Source organism: Centruroides vittatus, unplaced genomic scaffold (genome assembly GCF_030686945.1).
Source record: "Centruroides vittatus isolate TY-2023 unplaced genomic scaffold, ASM3068694v2 contig_1012, whole genome shotgun sequence".
NCBI lineage: Eukaryota > Metazoa > Arthropoda > Arachnida > Scorpiones > Buthidae > Centruroides > Centruroides vittatus.
This window is the reverse complement of record NW_027120659.1, coordinates 583,426-606,683: the sequence shown is the minus strand read 5'-3', so window position 1 is coordinate 606,683 and position 23,258 is coordinate 583,426. Positions and strand designations below refer to the sequence as shown.

At 29.2% G+C, this 23,258-nt stretch overlaps 1 protein-coding gene across 7 annotated transcripts in view; it reads right to left on the bottom strand.

Moving 5' to 3' along the window:
* LOC136984698 (voltage-dependent calcium channel subunit alpha-2/delta-3-like) overlaps positions 1-23,258 on the bottom strand; it is a 222,505-nt gene that overhangs the window by 169,081 nt on the left and 30,166 nt on the right. For all 7 annotated transcript variants that reach the window (XM_067281901.1, XM_067281827.1, XM_067282170.1 and 4 more), the window contains exon 2: positions 11,933-12,014. In XM_067281901.1, the coding sequence (XP_067138002.1) occupies positions 11,933-12,014 (82 nt within the window). The remainder of the gene's footprint in view (positions 1-11,932; positions 12,015-23,258) is intronic.

The following is a 23,258-nucleotide window of genomic DNA, read 5'->3' as shown; positions in this document are numbered from 1 at the left end:
TAAACTGTTCTTTATCAATTATAAAGTTTTAAGTATTCCTCGTCAAGCTTTCGTGGATAAATCCAAATTAGCATCACTTACAGTAAGGTCATAATGGAATTACAAATCCAAAAACGCAATATATTACCCCTGTTTATAGTTAATAAGTAAGTATTTACGATCCACCCTTAATAGCCGTTCGTTAATTATCGCTAATGTTATTGTAAGTTATCATTATCATGCAAATTTCGCTTTAGAATGCCTACTTCTTGAGAATATGTGGAAGCGATCGGCGAGTAATGGCATTTACGAAAGCGATTACGAACTCAAGTAACTTCTCAAGCCAGACACCAAAAATTGCATTATCATCTTGAGATCTGTAATACTGTAAGATGCAGATGTTAACCAAATTGTTTTCTTTGTGTTAAACGGGTAACAAGTGGAAACATACGAGAAAAATCTGTTTCAATTTGAAAATTTCGTATCGCAAAAGTACAATCATTACGTTTAATCTGTTTCTGTCATCGTCGTTTAAATTCTACCGTTTCACACGACAAGGATTGTTAAAATTAGCGCCGTATTTGCACCTAACAAGTTGGAGCTTAGAGCTTTGAGGCCGTACATTAATTATGTATACAGTTTAACGGAAGAAGGGGCCAAGACATTGTCTGAGTGGACCTTTTGTAGCGGTAACAGTGTTTACGAATTAATTTAAATGAGCCTATTTTACTGCTCATGTGAGCAAGCTATCACTTAAAAAGTATTTTCTAGGGGTCCATGAACTCTTGTACTGTAATTAAAGGGGAAAGGGCTGTCAAAAGTATTGTACATCACTGTACGCAACAGGGAGGATAGAGCAAAATTAGTTCAAAAATCCTAAACTTAATTAATGGATGGCCCTTCATATTTTTACCTTTTCATTATTTGGTAGGGAAGAAGGACCTGTAATATGTTATAGCTTAGGACCACAAGTCAAGTCTAATCCAGACTAAAATAAAGAAAATAAACGGTTAAGTAATCTAGATCCACCCAAAGTATTTGAATAATTTTTAATACGTACTTCAAATATTTCATGACATCAATGAATGCGGTGCTAATCTAATTTTGGCAGACAAACCGGAAAAAAGCAATTTTATTCTATAAACAAGTGTCAGAAGTGACAAATTATTTTAAGAATAGTACTTAACGCTTACACTGCAAGAGTGTCTTAACTTTGTAAAAACAAAGTCGCACAAAGAATATTTTGTGGAAAACAAAACTGCAGATAAAAAATAAATTTCAAAAATTGTTTAAAAAAAGATAAATGAAATTTGTATTTTAATAGTTTTAGTACAGAAATCTAAATTAAGGTTTCGAATTTCATTTGATTTATACTTAGAATGACGCCATGAAGTTTGCTATGCAGTCAATTTATACATCGGTTCAATAACTGCCATAACTGCCGTTATGAAGGACTCTGCTTCAAGTGTCATAATATCTCATAGAGTAGTTAGAACCGAAATCCTCTCCCCATCCTCATCCATAATGATAATATAAATACTAATATTAACATTTAGTTTGGTCCTAACTTCATCCATAATGCGGGTCGATCTCTAAAAAATCTAGCAATAAAGAAATCTAATGCATAGCGAGCGAATAAATTCAATTTAATCTATGGCTACCTCAGATATGATTTTTTAGGACTTCTGCGAATATAATTATCTGAAAATATAAAGAAAAAAATTAAATAATTTTTCCTATACTCATCCATCAATGGGAATATTAATTTTTTTTAGTTTATTTTAAAATTAATTTTTGCTAAGGAGCAGGAGACAGAACCGCCTTGTGGGTTATGGGACCTTAAGCAAAATACATATTGAGGCCCTACAGCAAATTAAATTATATTAAAGTAAATGAAGTAAACAAAAAAAAACATTAGTGACCCGGGGCAATTTGCTTCTTTCCCTCTTACGAGGTACCGAACGTTATTACTTTATTAATCACGCGTTTAACGTACTGTACCTGTACAAAGCAGTGACGTAAACAATACGGTTCGCTACGCAACACTTCATGAAGACAAATGAATCATTCTGTTACGCGAGGGTCGAGACCCTAGTATTACGTAGCATTTTCATAAGCACCCACCCCCTGTAACGAATCCTAACGATTACCAGCATATACCCATCCACCCATATCTGCGTTACGTAATTTACGGACAGTACCATATTCTTCATAACGTTTGTTAAATATAGGTTATTAACAAAATAAAAATAACACTAAAGGCAAAAAATACTGTATGTGATAGGAAGAAGTTATATTGACAACTTTCATCACAAACCCAATCAATATCGTACTGTTTCATTAGTAGAATTCTACTCGACTGTAGGAATATTTATATAGGTTTTCCGCTACATCAAATATTAAAACGGTTCAGTGTTAATTACCCAATCTTAATGAATCTACAACTGATTATTTCGAATGTTGAAGGATAATCAACTGTATCAGTAATACGTTTAATAAACGAACAAACGTTTTTATTAATCATGAAATAAACAATTTGTGACTCGATCATCTTCATTAAAGTTGATAAAGAAACGGAGGATTTTGAGAGTATGAGTGCTGATAGAAGCAGATTGAGGGACCACGTGCTTCCCCAATCTCCGTTTTTCGGAGAATGTTACTCATTTAGTTGCCTAATTTTACGTAATTGAAGTCATGCCATATAAATTATTATATTTATCTTTATTTTAAAGTAAGAAAACTGATTGCTTTGGTTTCAAGAGAGTGCTGCAGTACCATAAGCACCCCTTTTGGATACGTCCCTGTTGGTTCGTTTATTAAATGTGTAGCTGATATAAATTCTCTATTCTTAAACGTTAATTATTCATCAGTCGCTGATTAACACATACATAATGAAGTGAAATAAACTTAGTGAATAATTTTTTATTCGTTTTTGAGATTCATCCTTACAAACAATGGCGCGTTATAGCTTAATGGGACCCAGGGAGATTTGAATTAGGGGCCCATGTATAGTGTTGACTTACGACATTTTTCTTTCGGGGAATTTTTTGGAAATAGTTTCTTATTAAAGATTGGCTTGGGACCCCCTGTTGGCGAGGGCCCCCATGCAATTGCCTTTTTTGTCCGTAGGATAACTCGCCACTGCATACAAATCCAAAACACAAAGGAAAAGCTTATGATCGAATTCATTAAAGAATGATGGATTAGGCATATTATTCATATGATTTTTTTCTATAGTAAAGTTGATTATCTCTATCAGATATAATTAAATCATGCAAAAAAGATTAAAAATTAGAGAAGTAAAGCAATTTAATGAATAAATTTAATTCAATTTATTCATGAATTATTTATAACTTTTAAAAAATATAGCTGACATTACGAGTTAAAATCAAGTGGTCTCTGATGAATTAGTTGATACGCAGTCAACCTTGCCAAATATTCAGTTTTGACAATCATTAGCTGATAATGATCAACTTGAAATGTAGTTAAGTAAGGTTGATTGCATATAAATTAATTCAAAATCCCTGAACTCTTCTATATGTTGACAAAATAATTATTGAATAAAATAAAATGCTTTAAGATATAAAAATTTTCACTTATACACTTTAAAACTTTTATAAATTTTATTAACAGGATTAAATCAAATTTCCTATTGTAAAAAATTACAATTACATACCTTCAACTACGCATGTAAATGAATTGCATGCTCACGAAATCTTTTCCAATTAATTAGAAAAACAGCGTGAGTAATTATTATGTTAATATTATGGAATAAATATGAAAGTCGTGTATTTAAATATTTAATAAATATTTATTTAAACTTAAATATAGCGCCGTAGTGGTTTTAAGCAACTTAAAAGCACCAACTTCCGATGCCCACCAGTGACCATATGGACAAAACACTAAGCTTTGGTAGTGTGGTTAGGTTAGGCCGTGGGTTCGCGCCTCGTCAACGGGCTGGACGTTATTATTTTCGGGTTTTGTTCACGTTTGTAACACCTAAATAAAGGCAAGTTTCCCATAGAAGTCCTTTCGCAGGTATCCTTTTCAGCAGATCGCCCACGTGTCGTGTTTCTATATACAAAACAGTGGCACGTGATACTGTGAGCAAAAAGAAAAATAGCCTGGGCTCCCAACCAACCTTTTATAAACTTATTACTGTAATAAGAATACCGAAATTCAAATTTGTGCCATATCCGGAGACCCTAGATTGCCTGTGTGGTGCAAGCGCAGGATGCACCGGTACAGTGCAGAGGTCTCGTTAAAAATGAACGAGGATACCGGGAATTCTCTCCAAAATTCCCCGAAAAAAAAAAAATTATTTGAAGTCAACACTGTACACGGGGCCCCCTAATTCAAGTTTACCTGAGGCCCCATGAATCTATAACGCGCCACTGTATACAAATAAACAAACCAATTTCTGATAATATATCACGTCATTTGGGTTTAAATTTATTAATTATAAGTTATTTTTAAAAAGTATAATTGCATAAATGTATTCAATATTTAAGAAAGAAAAGAAAAACAAAAAAAGTAAATTTTTCTGAATTAAATACCATAAACACAAGCAATGAGCCATAATAGAGGTTAGAAATGAATTTCGGATTTTAATATTAATTTACATATTTATTAAATTAGATAATATATTTACTTTATCATTTTCTACAAATATTTTTATTGTTTTTACTGTCATTTTTCTCTTAAAGTAAGCAGAAATCTCAATATTTGTAAAGGGATTTATTCAGATAAAATATCCTCAAACACAGCAAAGCTGTTTCATCAACTTGATCTTACATTAGTTTGTAAACTCGTTTGTAAACTAATTTTTTTTAAAATATGCTTTATTTTTTCCTAAAGAAACTTGCGGAATATATATTTATACATATACATATATATATTTTTTTAATTTAAAATTTAAAAATTCTGGTGTTAATTTATTTGCATAAGAAGAGCTTTTCGTACAACCATTTTTATACAAGTCGCTTATCTATAGTATGCAAATTAGAGAAAAAAGGACAACAGCCATTTCAAGTACCTCTTTATGCAAACGAAGGAGACAGGTTGCCTAATACTGAATAAGCAGCTTAAAATATGAAAATAAGTGATACGAGTTGTGCCAAACAACAGCAAAATGCATATATATATCTATTGTTTAAAAAATATTTTTTGAATGTAAATCCTAAATGAATTTCATACCATTATAACAAGAAAAAATTAAGCTTTTTCGTTTAAAAATATAAAAATATATTAAATAAATTTAAAGGTTTAAAAATATTTTAACATTGTTGCTGGATTTTCCCGGCATTCTTTATTTGTTTTCGTCCCTAACAATTGCTACCATTACTTTTAAGTCTTCGGATTGGTTCGGGAGATATTAAAGGGGTAGGCCATATCTCCCGAATAAACGGTCCGATTTTTTTGAAAATTTCTAGAAATGATTTCCTCTAATACATAAACCTCCCTGCAAAATTTCAGATATTTTCGACAAAAGGCACACGAGTCATTAAGCTTCAAAAAGAGTGAACAAAATTGTGCCCCTCCACACACAAACATCTATCTATACATACAGAAAACCCCAACTTTTTTGCATTTCTCGACATTTTAGGGCCCGAGCCCAAAAATTAAAAGATCTTTTGAAGGAGAGGTAATTTTTTATGACCGATCGCCATGCTTTCCCTTTGTCATATAACAGCCAGGAAAGTAAAAGATTGTTTTATTAAAAAATTAGGAAAAATCAAGCATAACTGACAAATTATAAAGTTAATCGATCATTCAATCTTCTCCAATTCTTTACAAATTTATCGATTTTAATCTCTTGAAACTTTTTTACAATAATAATAATAATAACGTAATCGATAAAATAAAAATAAAAAATTTAAAAATTCCGGAAAAATTATTTCCGTAATAAAAATAATGTCTGTCAGAATTAATCTTAATAAACGATAATTCTTATAAAATAAATTTGAGAAATAAAATAATTCAATTTTTTACAAAGCTAAATGGAATTTGTATACGAACTACACCGAAAAATTTTTGATGTTTTTCGGTCCAGGATCAGTGGTGCGTTTTCCTATGGGCAAAACGGAGAATTACCTGGGCACCCACCAACAAAGGGTCCCAAACCAATCTTTTGTAAACTCATTACTTTAGTAAGAACATCGAAATTTAAATTTGGGCCTTATCTGAGGACCCTAGATTGTCGGTTTAGCGAAGGGTGCACTGGCGCATCGCAGAACTTAACCTGCTTGAGACCGTGTTAAAAACGAATGAGAATACTGGAGGATTTCCCAAACATTCCCTCGAAGAAAAACGTTTGAAGTCAACACTGTACATGACACTCTCTAATTCAAATTTTCCCGGGTCCCACGAAGCTATAACGCGCCACTGTGCAGAGTCCTTCAAAGCAATAGGCTAACGCCTTATCGCCTCGTCCATCCGGAGATCTGACAGTATTTTGAATTAATCAAGTGCTAAACGTTAAAATTAACCTATAAAACCCGAAGAAAATAAAGACAATTTAACTGAAAAGCTCGTAAAAATTTCCCATAAATATCAATAAAGAAAACAACAAGAGCAGGAATTTAAAATAAACGACATAATTTTATAATTAACACAGTTTCTAATTATTCTTTTATTTTAATACATTAGTTCACTTTACCGCAAACTTAAAGCGAGCTGATGTTAATCACAGAGAAAAGAATTCCTCTCCATTCAAAAATGTTACGTTATACTTCAACAGATCACGACTATGAATTTTGATACTGGACTCTCTTCTCTTGCTTTCTGTAATCTTCATGACGAATTTGCCCGACTCTTACCCATTTTCTGTCTGTAAGTAGTCGAGCGTACAGGCAAGAACCATTAGAATCGCTCCATTAAATACAGTATATCTCTTCCCATCCTATCTCTTGGCTTTCAACAACTTGTTCGAAAAGAAACAGATTTTTACCAGCGCTTCTTTTGAAATATATCATAATTAACGGATTTAATTAAAGGCGACAACTTTTGTCAGCAATATATTTTGCCAAATCTATGTTCAAGGCGGGATTCAAATAACAGAAATTTAAAAAATAAGAAAAGAAAGATGTATTTGTTAATTAAGAAAAATAAACCGCCTCGACTAATTCATAAATAACATAAATGATCATTTTTGCATGAAATATGTTAAATGTAATTAAAAATTCAATATGAAATGGTTCTCAATTTGTTCAAAATTTAAAATTAAAGGTACATTTAACTTTGATTTTATATGAGTATAAGCTATATGAGCCATATGAGTCAATTTCATATGAGTAGGAGACAAAGTCTGAGCCAATTTTGCCCATTATAATATTAAAATAAATGATTTTTATTAATAATTTTCACGAAAATGATTTTTAATATGAATCTAATACATGTTCTGAATCATTGAAGGTGAAATATGAGCAAATAAACTGTAAAAAAAGTTTTAAAAATAGGAAATTTAGCATAGAATGGTAAATACATCGTGTTAACTCCGTTGAAAACAATTATATACGCATAAATTCTGTAGATAAATTTCTACAGAATAAAAGAATATAGTAAATATATATTGTAGATATAATTATTTATGATTTTTAAAGTACGAAAAACATATTTCGAAATTAAATAAAGCGAGTAAAAATACAATAATTTCAACATAACATCATTGAATGAATATGCTAACCGACATAAAATTACTTTCCTTTCGTGATATTTTCGAGGTAATAAAGAAGAAATTTATTACATTTTATCAGATGATGGAACGAAATCATCGCCAGATTTCGTTACTTCGGCCATAGGCATAAATATATTCTTCTATTGCCTCGAAAAATAGTTTTAAAGTGAGTTTTATAGGAACGAAGAACTTAAGTCTATATATTTTTTACTATTAAGAAAATATTAAGGACAAGGGCTTTCAACTTTACTTGCTGAATAAAACATTTAGATTAATCTCAAGAAAAACTGTTTGAATTTTATTTATTTTAATTAATTTAAAGTAAAAAAAAAATTGAATTTATATTTATTTTCATGGAATTTCTGATTTTTCAATCATCTGTTTAATACATGCATCTGTAATCCTATATTTTAACACTATTTTGAAAATATTTTGATAAGAAAGAGTGAATTTTAGCTAAAATTTATCCTTTAAATTGTAAAGTATAAGCATAAACTTGAAATTTTATATTTATTTAATTCTTGTTCAATTTTACAATTTACTAGGCCAAGTATAAAGCCTAAGATTACTAAGAAATGTTAATCTAACTTACAATTTTTTTTTTAAATATTAAAACAGTAGAGAAATGCAACGAATTCGGTAAATTGTTTGTTCTCTCGAAGAAGATACTAGAAAGGCATGGGATGACGTCAAATGGGAGAAGCGCATTTTCAAAAATAGGGGTGTTTCAGACACAAATTCGCTTAATCTAGTAAAATATTTAGTTTTAAACGGTACGACGTAAGTTATATTTCATAAAATGATGATAAAAGTGTCTAGTGATTGTGTGAGACTTACGACAGCCAGATCCATTCCTCGTACGTACTTTACAAACAATGCAACGAATACAATTAAACGAGTAATCGTGGAATAATGAAGATGATAGATCTGTCACGAAAATGGAGAGGATTGTAAACAGCTTTGACCAATTAGTAAAAGGGCCAAACCGATTAATAGGTACGATAAAGAGGAGTAACATTTAACAAGATGGAAGTTACAAAGAGAGATTCTATCGCCTCGAATCTCGTTATGTTTCATGACTATCTCTTGCATAATTTCATAAGCTGAACTAATTTCGCTACTAGAATACATTTTGCAGAGTTGACATTACCGATATTCAAACCGGTAATGTAAACATTATAAAAATTCAAACCTATTACACATAAAAATAAGGCGAGAAAATCGGTATATATGTCGGCAAATCTATTTTGCAATGTATGAAAGTGATGGAGGGCTTTTAGTTTCTCGGAGCAAATTGTGGAGAAGGTAAATGTAGTTATGGAAATTTGAGATTCAACTTACAGTGATTTCAATTTTTCCATGTTTTGATGCCTGGTAATAAAATATATTATTTTAAAGAAAATTTTTATAGAATACTGTCATTTACTTATTCATATATATAATAAATTTCTAAAAAATACAAAGAATAGAAGGAATAAAACGTTTAATTAATCTTTTAAAATCTCTTTTATAAGCTTAAAAATCAAATTTTCTCTTCTCCCAATTTAATTACTTGAAATTGCAAAGTGTATTTAGGATAATCATCTGTACAATTTATTTAAATGTACAGTAGAGAACCGAAAATCGGAATCAATTGGGGACTGGGGTTGTTCAGATTAGGGATTTGTTCCGATTACGGATTATGTACGAAAAAATACATTAACCTGTCCGATGTTCAAATTTTTCTCCGTTGCGTGTCGCTTCGTGTTGAATTTTCGTCGATTTTAAGCCTAACGAAAATTTTTATAATAATAATCGAGGCTATCGTATCGTTAAAAATTATTTCTGCATTTTGTACAAACAAAATAAATATATTGAAGAATATAAAAACATTAAAATTATACTTTAGAAGTAAATTTAGTATCAAAAACGTTCGATTCAGCACGACACAGTCCGACTGAAAATCGTGCCGATTACCGGCGATTCCGATTACCAGGGTGCCGATTTACGACTCTCTACTGTAACTGCAAAAGTATCCTCTAAGTCATATTTTTTTTAAAAACAAAATATAATATATATATATATATATATGTTGTTGAAATATGTTTTTTCTATCTTTTTTCACATCTTCAGAAGATCCTTTAATGCTTCTTGGGAGGCACATCCCACAGGTCTAGATAAAACCTTAGAATCAAATTGTTTATAAACGAAAGATTTGAATCTTTTAAAATCGTTATTACTTTCTTAATTCAGCAAATAATTATTATTTATATTTCAGAGCAAATCGTGTTTAAAATTTCACAAATTACGAAATCTTCACGAATCTTCCGAATTTAATTTTCTTTTTAAATATTTACAAGACGAAGAAATGATTACAAAATATAAAGAGAAAAATTGATGCAATTATAATTGAAATTGATTGTAATTATTCTTCAAAGCTAATTACAATTTACAATAAACGTGTTCATCTTAAGATTTAAAAATATGGATATATTTATAATGCGTGAACGCAGCATTATCAATTGAAGAAACCATGGAAAAAATACAGCAACGAGCTGCATTACTTTCCGGGCAACATTTAAAATTTTGGTGGCGCCATCTGTTATTATATTTTAAAAACTTTTCATATTTTTAACTATTATAAAATGGCAAAAGACTTAATTTTGAGGGTAGGCATGGATTTTATTAAAAAAAAAAAAAAAAAAAAAAAAAAATGTAAATGCTAATAACGAGGAGTAAAATTGTCATTAAGTTCGACCTTATGGAGATACACACGACCCGCTTTATTTTTCCACCCCTCGACCTTTAATCATCAAAATTTAATAGCATCAACCCTCCTAATACACAAACCTCCCTGCAAAATTTCATAAATTTTCGACAAAAAGCACAGGAGTTATTAAGCTTCAAAGAGGGTGAACAAAATCGTACCCCCCCACACATACACACACACTAACCTCCATACATACAAAAAAAAAAAAACCCAAAGTTTTCTGCATTTCACGACATTTCAAGGTCCCTTGATTCCAAAAATGTAAAAATCTGGGGGTCATTTTTTCACCGATTGCCATACTTTCTCTCCATAACGTATAACAGCCGGGAAAGTAAAACAAAAAAAAAAAAAAAAAAAAAAAGACAGCTCATTTAATGCAGTTTAGTCTTCATTTAATACAATTTCTATCGGGCAAAAATTAATATTTTGATCTTAATAATTATCTTTCAAGAACAGGCAACTACAATGGAAACTATTTCATCAATAATGAAAGTAATAACAGGAAAGCAACTAATATACTTTCTGTTTAATATAAAAATCCGAAATTACTCTTTTAACTTTTTCTCTCAATACACGAAATTTTTAAAACAAAGAAAAACCATAGAAACAACTATAATGTTTGTTATTTGAAACATTATTCATATCCACGAAAAAAAGTAAAAAAGATTTTACAGATTAGAAAATTTTTCCCCTCTTCATTTCTAGAAATTGTTTGGGCCAATTTAAAAAATGTCTAACTTTAACTAAGTTTGGCCCACTCTACCTTTTAAATATGATGTTACTTCCCGATTAGATTTCGAATAAATTTTTCAAACCAAAAAAAAAAAAAAAAAAGAAAATCTTTAAAGTTATAAAGAATTTTCTTACTTTTCCTTTCATTTATTTCGAATCTTCGGATTTAAGGGTTTATGCCAACAAACAACAATAAGAAAATTATACGTCAAGAAGACGTTTAAAAAGTTTATTTTATTTTTTGATTTTTTTTTTGTTTTTCCACCCAAAAAAGGGGGGATTAATCAATAAAAACATCCAAACTTCTCTTCTTCTTCTTCTTCTTTTTTTTTTATCTGAATAAATTTGAAATTCGGAAACGGATCGAAAATCATCAAACAGATTTCCAAATGTGACTCAATAGTTTGAAACGAAACAAAAAAGGTTAAAAAATTTAAAGAAACGATTTAGACATGAACTGGCTATATAAATCACTAGCTATCCCTTCCTTGGAAGAGGTTGACATGTCAGCCACCACGTATCACGTCGTCAATCATGCACTCTTATAGTACGAACAGAAATTTTGCACTATCGATCGTGCGCTATTTGCCGAACCGTGAAATATTTGCTTAGGAGAAGAAACAGGAAAAAAAATAAAATAGAAGTAAAAAAAAAAAAACTTGAAAACCAACGACCGACTTCCTCTTTAACTAAAGGAAAACAAATAATTTATTTCTTTCCCTGTGACGTTATTAAAACTCGATCGGTGATTGGCTAGATAACAACGGCCATTAAAGTGTGAACATTAAATGACTCACGTTTTGGATATTTCTTAGGCAAGTCGCTTGTGCACCGGTTTCTGCAATCTGTTTTCCAAACCTTAAAGCCCAGTTTTTTACTCTGAAAAAATAAAATAAAATAAAATTGAATATATTAAACTGTATAAAATACATACGTATATTCATTATAAATAAATTTCTAGAAAATTTGACTGTTGTATCAATGCTTTGAATACGTAATTTAAATCATGTAATAACCGAAATGGAATATTATATGGGCATAAAATTAATTAATTAATTAATTAATATATATGTTAAATAATCTATATTTTACTAATTGATAAACCATTAAAATAAATCACGTTTATAATTATATATATATATATATATATATATATATATATATATTCTTGAGCTGAGACGGATTGACACATAAGTTAAATAAGCTGCAGCTTAGGCCCTCATGCAGCTTAGGGCCTCACATTATTTTATATGTACCGTTATTTGGTAGAGAGTAAGGGCCTGTTATATGTTATAGCTTTAGGCAACAAGTCTAAGTCCAGCACCGAATGGTTCGATAAAATTGAATAGTTTACTTTGAATACAATTCAATGAGAACCATTCCCGAAAATTATTCAAATTACTATAATTTTTAAGCAGTAGAAGGTTATCCTAAAGGCAAAAAGGGCAAATGTCTGGGCCCCCCACTGACAACAAATCTTTTATAAGAAAATGTTTCCCCAAAAACTTCCTCGAAGAAAAATGTCTGAAGTCAACACCATGCAGTACATGTGCAACCCTAATTCAAATTCGCCTGGGCCCCACAAGCTATAACACGTCATTAGCAATACGATACAGAAATATTTAAATAAATAAAAAAGATAAAACTCATCACAAAAAAACTTACTGTACCACGATTTATTTTAAATTTATACAGAAATGAAGTCACAAATTAACTTCTAATTCTTTTAAATTTACTTTCAGGTCCTTTATACATCAACTATGAAAGAGAATTCATGTTTATGGATTATTCTGTACTGAAATAAACAAATGAAGGACTTCTATGAATTTATTTATATATAGAATTTGAGATAATTAATTGATAAAATAATGTTCTTTGTTCATCTAATTATAAAGATTGAAATCGTTCGCGGATTTATATTACAATGAAGTTCATTAAATTGTGCAATATGATAATTTATTGATTTGCATTCGACGAGTTTGCTCTTAAATTATATATAACATTAAATATATATATACTAATATATTCTCTGATTCAATACTATCAATTTTTATGATACTTCATACGATACAGATCTTAAGAAATCATACAGTACAGTATTTTCAATTTTGATTCTTTTCGCTATATAGGCACTAACAGGGCCTTCTTTCCAGTCATACTGTGAATTCGGTCAGGCCCACAATGATGAAAAACGGGGCCCAACATACCCGGACAGACTACCCGCAAAATATTCTTGGAGTCGGCTCGCCCAGATTCAATCCCGGATCCCCCCAAAGAAGTAATCACGCCTTCATTTGTCTATTCGGTATAATTGTAACAATGATCAACATTTTAAAATTTCGAATTATTTTTTAAATATTTCTACGTGTAATTACTTGAGAATATTTTAAAATCTTCAGGAAATTTAAGAATTTTTCTGTTTCTTCGTGCGCTTCAATCTCTGACTTCAGAAATTGGAATTCGTGGATTTCCGTCAATACAATATCACGAAATATATTAAATTCCATAAAGTGATTTATAAAAATTTTCTCCATTATTAAGATATATTGAATATTTTAAAATTAAAATATCTTCTTACGGACGGTGAAACTACAAAATAACAGTAAAACCTGTCCAAGGAAACCTGCCTAAACGAGAAAAGTTCTTCGGATGAAAAAAAAAACCTGTTCAAAACGGAAGCCTACCAAACCGGGATAAATATTTGGTACCATACAATTCCGGTAGACCTATAAATTCCCACTGTCGTCCGTCGAAAACGGTGTTAGATATATGACCGGCACGACTCTGTTGTTGACAGGAAAAGTATGATGTACAGGGGCAAGATACTAATAATTTGAAATTCATATCATACATTTTGAATTAAATAAATTAAAAATACGATTTAAAAAAATTGTATTATTATTAATATTATATTTATAATATTTAACAGAAATATATTCAAATAGAAAGTAGTTACATAAAGGAATCAAATAAAAATATCATGGACTTTATAAACTTCATAAAATCAAGTAGCATCTTATTTATACTCATCTTCCTTATCGTGATGAAAAGTCGAATAAATTGCTATGGGATTTTATTGATTTCGTAACAGCATGATTTTCTTAATAACATTTTCGTGCCCGAATCTCGAATGATTGATGCATATTCGTTCAATATAAATAATACGTATTACTCTATATAGTTCATATTGTTGATTATCAAACCGCTGTAAAAACTGCATCTCTGTGCCTTAGTTATGCCTAAGAACGTCATAGACTCGTCGTTAATTCCACTTCAACTAATAATATACCTTAATATTTATTTTATTGTCCTTTTAAAACTATATTTAGGAATTTTTTTTTCTTTAGAGGAAGCAAGAAAATTCATGAAAACAAATGAATAATTGCTTAAAAACTGCTTAAAATTTCGGAATTTTATGAAATATTTTCATTGTTTCCAGAGAATTAATTTAAAAAATATTCTTTAAATTTAAAAAAATTAAAGAAAAATCCAAAATTTATCACGTTAAATGACAAATTTCCTCTGCAATTTATTTAATTTTATAATTATAAAGACCTCTTGTATAATTAGAATAAAGTAAGAAGACAATTTCTGAATAACTATAGCAGACATTTTGGTATCTTATAGGCTATTCGATAAATATTTCTCAGTGATCTTCAAAAAAATTTTGTGGTTGGCTATTCTGGCTATGAAGAATATTTCACATTCTTCGAGAAAAAACTAAAAATATTGTCGATAAAATTTGAATTTTTCTTCCTTTATTATGTGAAAGAGAGTCCAGAACCGACCTACAAAACCGAATGTTTCTATATTTTATATTCAACTTCGGATTTTTATGTCAGTCAGTGAATGAATAAGTGGAGAATTAAGCCAAAAACCTGCTTTGTTGTCATTAATTTATACATCTTTTTTAAAAAAACTTACATCGATTGGCTATTATAATTATTAAAAATACATTCTTACATTACAGTATATTAAGCACTTATTTCCATTATAAAATTATGCAAAAATTTATGAAATTATTTTTTAAAATGTTGAAAATTTCAATTGAAAAGATGATAAAAGATAACTAAATAATTTCTTAATTTCACCTGTTTGCATAAAGTACTTAAAAACCCATTTATGCAACTCTTATATAAAACATTGTATACTTTCACTAAATAAATTATAATTAAAAAATAAAGGGCATATATTTTCATCAATACTTCTATTGAACGAACAGCAATTAACTTGTTTTATTACTCATCAATTGTAAGAATTATATTCCCATTTTCCCATTCTGAAACAGCTTTCCTGCTGACATCATAATGCCTCCAGGGAAAACAAAGTCAACCATCCTGCTGCCAACATTGCATTCTATTTGATTGGGAAATTCTTATATAATTATAAATTAATTTCTAGTAAGAAAAATTTAATAATATATATTTTTTTCATGATATCTTGCATGTGTAAAGGTTAAACAGTCACCCATAATTGTCATAATTAACAGATTTAATTTCTCTCCTATAATCTAATATTAGAAACGTATATGTATTATATACAGTTACGGTTCTAAGCTATAACATAATAGGCTCTTTCCCTTCACCAAATAATAATAATAACATATTTAAAAATATGAGGCCCTAAGCCGTGCGGCTTCACTCATAACGCGAGGCCCTAAACTGCAGCTTTGTTTATCTTACGTGCTAATCCCTGTGGTATGCGTTGTATGTTATATATTTTTAAATATTATCACACGAGAATAAATAGAATGAATGATTAGTATCGTTTTGGAGGAGTGAAATCAATAACACAGCACTCTGTATAACGCATATCAATGGACATCCACTGTATCTAGTTAGAAGGAGGAAAACAATTGAAATTTGCATTATAATTCTTTCCCCAAAAATAAATTAGACAATTCCAAATCGGGTGAAGGTCATATCATAACATTAAATACATTTATGCATTAGAAACGAGTCAAGCATTTAAATTTCTCTGCATTCTCACCAATTAAGTAAAGGTGCCATATATTATTTAATAAATAAATATTATAATAACGAAATCTTTAGAATATTTCATAAGAGAAATTTGATAATGATAATTGAGAAGGGGAAACGTAAGAGAGTAAAAAAATCTGGTATTAGAGGCACATGACACTTAGAAACGGCATAATTTAAAAATAAATACAATTGGCACTTATATATTTTTGTACAGGCCATTATTACTTATTCACTCTCAACACTTCCAAAAAAAAGAGGATTAAATAAGTGGTGACACTTTCGGATTTTTTCACTCTCATCCCTTCAATTGTTGTTACAATTAATTAAGAAAACGTTTACACGGGAAAAAAACACAAAATGTAGCCTATTAAACATTGTATAATTACGACTGATACATTATTTAGTCCTTGAACGAAAGTTATTAAAAATAATTCTTTAATAAGAATTGATCGCTCTAGTGTATATTTAACTCGAAAGAAAGTTCTGTTTTCATTAATTTATTTTATTAAACAATATGTACGAAAAAAAATCAAATTTAGAAATAACAAAGATGAGAGACCGACTCAGCTTTGGAGGACATTACGAATTCCAACACATCACTTTAATGATGTTTCGCTGTAAAATTAGGATCCAGAAGAGAAGAGTTAATTACTGAATACAAGGCAAAAGGGTCGCGCATATATATATTTTTAAAGTATTCACCACGTCATCTTCACGTACACGCCATAAATCAAAGGAAGAAGAAATGTTATGCCCGTGGTATTACAGCAAAATGATTGTACAACAAACAATAGAGTGAAAATAAGAAAACGTTTGCTAGAAAATATGAATAATGGAAATAAGAAGTAGATAAACAAAAGCAATAAAAGAGTAAGAGTATAATTTATTTTTAAATTGCAAATGTAATTATCTTACAGAAATACTCTTGGAATGGTTCTTGAATTTTAATTTTCATTATTAACGTAATCCTGGCGTTTAACACACTGTTAAAGTTTTTTGATCTTCAATGCGCTTTAGAAAAGAGTTGATCACCTATACAGAGAGAGAGAGAGAGAGAGAGAGAGAGAGAGAGAGAGAGGTGGGTGAGAGAGAAGGAACCTCTTGGCATGATGCCAAGAAATCTTCAAAAAGTACCCCCTTTAAACATTCATACTATACAGTTCCAGAGATCTACGTGAATAAATAGAAATCGTTCACAGAAATCGAGCACAAATCAATTTTCATAAGCAATTTTTCAAGATAATTACTTAGTGCAGATGTCATTCTAATGTTAACAGGGGTAAAGCGGAGGAATTCTTCTTAACACTTAATAAATATCGAACCGAAACTAATTTCAAATCGGCATTTGGCTAATATATACAATATATTTCAATTGTATCGTGTTGCAAATTAACATGAGAATCGTGTTTCCGGGCAAAATTAACCTTGCACAGATTGAAAGCCTCAACATTGATCGAATAATACCGAAAAGAGAAGGAATTTGTACGATATCGTTTGTTAATTTTACTTGGAATTCAATACTAGGAGGAACACTTGAGATAATGAAATGTTTTTATGCAGTGAGTACACAATGACTTCTTCTGAGCAGCCTGCCACAACCACCTGACTGGATAAATGATTAGTTTGTCATGCCTACAGCAGTCCAGACTTTTCTATATAAAGATGCCAGTTTATCTCGACCGATAAAACTTTTCGTTTGTCAAAATTAGTGACGACTCCATCGTGATTAATTTAAAAAAATAATAATAATAATAAAAAAATCCGTACATTCTTAATTGTTAAATCGTTCTATTTTAAGCGCCCGCTAAAGAAAATAATTGATTTTTTCAATAAGAAAAAACAAATAAATAAATCAAATTTCTGCAACTATTTTACTTTGCAGAAAAAATTCTTTGCAATTCTTATCCTCGACTTTCATGTGCTTCAATTTTATTATTTTTTCTAATTGCTTCTAATTTTGAAAAACAATTAATCAAATGTAAGCAAAAATTACGAATTTTGCGAATTAAAAGTGATAATAAATCGAAGAATGAGCGATTTTACAAAGTTCACCTGTTCAAGATAGGAAGAGAGAAATATTTAACTTAAATTTTGAGCAAACGAATCGTTTAATGTTAAATTTTTGCAATAACAACAACATAGAAAGATGTTTTTGTGTTTATCAGAGTGAAACATTTTCTAAATTTTTAGAAAAAAGGAAAAGAAAAAAAGAAATCATCCAGAAAAATAAATTCAAAACTACTTTTAATATCAGTTAAACGTTGATTTTTCTCTCTTTATTATTATTATTATTATCGCATTATCAAATTTGAACAAAATCAATCATTTCTGAAATAGTGAGCGAATATTTTCTATTTTCTTACATATAAAAATATGTTAAATTAAAAAAATAAAAACTATTTTAACTAAAATTTGAAGAAGAAAGAGTAGCTAATTACTTCTGAAGAATTTCAATATCAGGCAGCAATTAAAATAAAAAGCAAAAAGTTTAATACAATAAAAATAATTTTGAAACGATATATTTTTCTCAATTTATTTTTTATTTTTAATTTCGTATAAAGAAAATTAAATCTTTTGCATTAAATTTGTTACAATCCTGATTAAATCTGACGTATTCCATCTTTAAAACTTGTATAAATTTCGAATTTCTATCTCAAATATTTCTCGAGATATCGCTAATACATACAGACAAGCGAACGAACAAAATGTTCTACTTTGAAAAGTAACTATATATCAAAATAGAATTATTTAAAAATATAAAACATGTATTAAACGAGCGAAAATTAATTCATTTTAATTTAAAATATATGCTGTCGATTTTAGTAGTGTCTTGCCCCTGTACATCATACTTTCCCGGATGACAACAGAGTCATGCCAGTCATCTAACTCCCTTCCAGTCCAAACCAGAGATTCGTACATAGTTAATTAAGGCCTTCTGTCCCTAATCTTTCCATATCTGCTCTCGATTTCCATATATCTAACTCCTTTCTCCAGATTAAGAAAGGACAGACGAACAGACAGACAGACGGACTCGAGTGAGAATTTATAGGTCTGTATATACCCATTAATACAGTAAAACCTGTATAAACCGGAAGCACACTGTATCCAATATTTTTTCCGTTTAGGCAGGTTTCCGTTTAGTAAACAATAAATTAAGCATTATTACCATAAAAAAACGATAATAAATTAATACTTGAAATAAATTTCTCAATTAAAACCTCATAAAATATTATTTTAAACAATAAAAATGTTGGAAGAATAATTAAAAATCGTTATACAAATTAATAAATTATTTTACGACCCGGGAAAAAAAAATTTTAATTGATCAGTTAAGTTTTAATGAGCGCCATATCTAATTATTATCTAATCATATTAAGTTTCTTTATTCTTTTTTTAAAATTTATTATATTATTATTATAATATATATATATATATATTTAATTTTCTTGATTTGTTTCTATTTCTAGTTACTACATTTAACTAGCGATAAGTGTGTAGATTGCTGTGGAACAATTTATCATAAGAAAATGTTCAGGGCATGAATTTAATCTCATATTTTGTAATATAACTAAAGCAAGTTTTAATAACGACAACACAGAAATATGATAAATTAAACCTTCGTTTAATGATATTAAATTCATCTAAATTATTATTAAATCCGTCAGAAAACATTTTTTTTTTTTATAATTAGAATATCAAGGCGAACTTCATGTGTATTTTGTTTCGTGTAATCTTGATTTAAAATAATAATAATAATAATAATAATAATATATTAACGTTGAGTTAATCTGAATTTTTAATTGAAAAATTACTGTAGACAGGCACAAAAAAAAATAAAATAAAATTTTCTTTTTAATTTTCATGCTACAAAGCATTAGATTTTAGCCTATATAAATTGTGAAAATGCCACAAGATATTTTTATTCTTACGAAAAAATAAATAAATAAAAATTCTGGTAATATTCTATATTTATAAACTGGCTCACATTATTGTAAAAAGACTGCCTTTAAATAAACATTCGTGATTTTTTGGTAATTCTTGCCAAAAATTACGAGTGGAAAAGTCTTATCTGTAGGTTTACATTCATAACTTTACTCTATGGATGTGTTGAAAATAAAATAATTTAATGTCATTATGGTTGTTTACACAAAATTTATAAAAAGTAGATTTTTTTAAATAAAAAAAAATAATAAAAATTTACCTTTTTTTTGTGGTGTTAAATACATTTATTTAATGTAAACATTGTAGTTTTCATGCGTATTATGCCTTAATGTGTCTGTTATATTATTGTTGTTAGGAATTAAAGTAATTAAATATGGCGGAAGTGAAATCTTTTAAAGAAATTTCACTTGTAAAATGTAAAATAAAATAAAGTAAATAATATAAAATAAAAAGTAGATTTTAAAAAAATTATTATTATTATTTTTTTTGTAGTGTTAAATAAATTTTTTTAATGCGTACATTGTAGTTTGTAGCGTGTATATGAATATTGTATGTAGAATATTAAAATTTCATATGAATTAAAATAATTAAATATGACAAAACTAAAATCTGTTACGGAAATTTCTCGTGAAAAACATAAAATAAAGTAAATAATATAAAATATAAAAGAGATTTTAAGAAATTAAAATTTATCTCTTTTTTGTTTTTGTAGTGTTAAATAAATTTATTTAATGTGTAGAATGTAGTTTGTAGCGTGTGTGTGCCTAAATGTATCTATAATATTATTGTCCATAAGAATTAAAGTAGTTAAATATGGCGGAATTAAATTCCTCCATAGGAATTTTGCATGTAAAACGTAAAAAAATAAAGCAAAAATTTATTATTTTCTACAGATGTATTGCCGAATTATTTTATCGATTTATGTAGAAAGATTTATTGAGTAATGAACATAAACGATTAATTTTGAATTTTAACATGTTTCCGTAAAGATCAAACAGTTGAAAATTTCATTTTCAAGGGAGAAAAGTGATACAATCATTCAATTTGGAGGAGTCAATTCCCTGTTAGCTCAATTAATTAAGGCTCGACTGGTCCATAGTTGATTGGGATAAAATCAAAATGTCACTTTGCGTTAGATTCATTGAATCAAATTAGAGAATGATAATTACGGGTCTTTGTTATTAATCTTATAATATTATGCAAATATCAAACAGGAAATAGGCGAAAACAAAAGCCTTTCACCATCAATCCATTATCGCATCAGATTGTTGAAATCAATTATAATACATACAAAAGGGAGATTTTATATAAATTTCCGATCATTCTTCGCAATGGGTGATAAGTGAGGGAGGGAGGGAAGAAAAAAACGATTCAAATTGCTATCACAACGAACATTTAAATAGTAGAGCACGAGTGAACATCTGCAGTATCTAACCCACCATTTCTCCCATCGGTTGCTGCTTCTCCAGCATAATGGTTCCCTCCTGGGTCAATTTCCAAGACGTACACCAACTGCTAGGAAGTCACCAATCAATACCGACCGGTACTGTTTGTGCTTATAGCCACCACATCTCTTGCTGACGTCATTATCTACTACCGAAAAGCCACAAATTCTTGATTTTAATGCGAGGTGTACATATACATACAGGGTTTAAAAAGGCCTGTAGTCGTACACTTACGCTTAAAAAACTTTAACCCTTTGCATTTACAACAAGAGCCATTAAATGCGCGTAAAAAAACAAGAAAACAGTCCCGTTAATTCATTAATTAATTCGAATAAATTCGGGCATTCTATACACTTTAATGGCATTATATAGGTTTATATAATAGCCTATATACGTAAGCCCTTGCTGCAATTATGGACTGCGTTAATGCGTTCAAACATTTAAGAGCTTTGATTTAGAACGATATTATAGCGGAAAATTCAGCCAGAACGTTTAAATTTATTTCAAAAATAGAAGAAAGGAGTAAAAAATGAAAGGGGGGAAGAAACTAATTCAATATTATAAAACGAAGCACAAACGCTAAACAGATTACACGCGCTGGAGGATATTAATTCAGAAACATAACCCCAAACAGATCGAACGATAAAAATTAAGCAGAAATGCGTATTAGATAGAAAGTAAAAACAAAAACGGAGATTACAAGGCTGCAAGTTGGGAGATAAACAAGAGTGAACCCCTCCAGCTCCAGAACAATACTTGCAAGAGGAAAATCGATCGGAGTAGAACAGAGGAAAAGAAGCAGTTTGACAGCTGCGTTGCTGTCTGGACAGACAGAGATTAGGCCTAGAATATACGGGAAGTTGACTGTTAATACAGAGGTGACGTGATAGGAATTTTCGATTGTGACTCATCATTGCTAACCTTCACTATGCATTTATTTGTATTCTTTGTAATAATTAATTGACGGCGGCGAATTTGTAAAATTCTCAATTTTGTGGTTAATTTCCTGTTTACTGCTACAAAATTTCCCGTAATTTAATTGCATTTCTAAAATTTAATTCACTAAATACTCGTGTGCAATATTACTTATCTGATTGTTCCACTGTTGAAATTTATAACAATTTTAATCGAATCAAATCTGACCCCGATTTAATCCGAGATTTGTCTTAAATAATTCGAATTTTAATCATTTTTAAATGTAAACATTCATCTATATATGGGTTAAACAGCTTTCACTAAGAACGAATGTTAATTTAGTAATAGTGAGAGCTTTGCATAAATCAATAAACATTTCCCTTTTTATATTTTTATTATTATTATTATTATTTTTCCTTCTCTTTTTGCCGAAAAACCGATTATTAAGCAACAAATTCAAAACGTAAGATTAAACTTCTTATCAAGTGTTAAATTAGTTTAATTACTTTTATTATTTTCTTAATTATGATTTTCTATAGGCCTACACAAGAATTGATAGTGTCTCATTCACTGAAGATGGAAGCTCGAGTTAAATACAGGAAAAAAAAATAAATTTATAATTTAAAATTTTATTATTTTAATTAATTTTTTATATAATTTTCTATAGAAAAAAAAATATATTATATAAAATTTAGTACGAAGAAGTAACGCGAAAGCGTATCTTGATACATTACGTATTGATTATCAATTTATAAAATAAATCTGTTTAAAATTTAAAATTTTATATTAAAAAACAAAAAAAAAATACAAAATTTTCTATATTAATTGATAAAAAATTA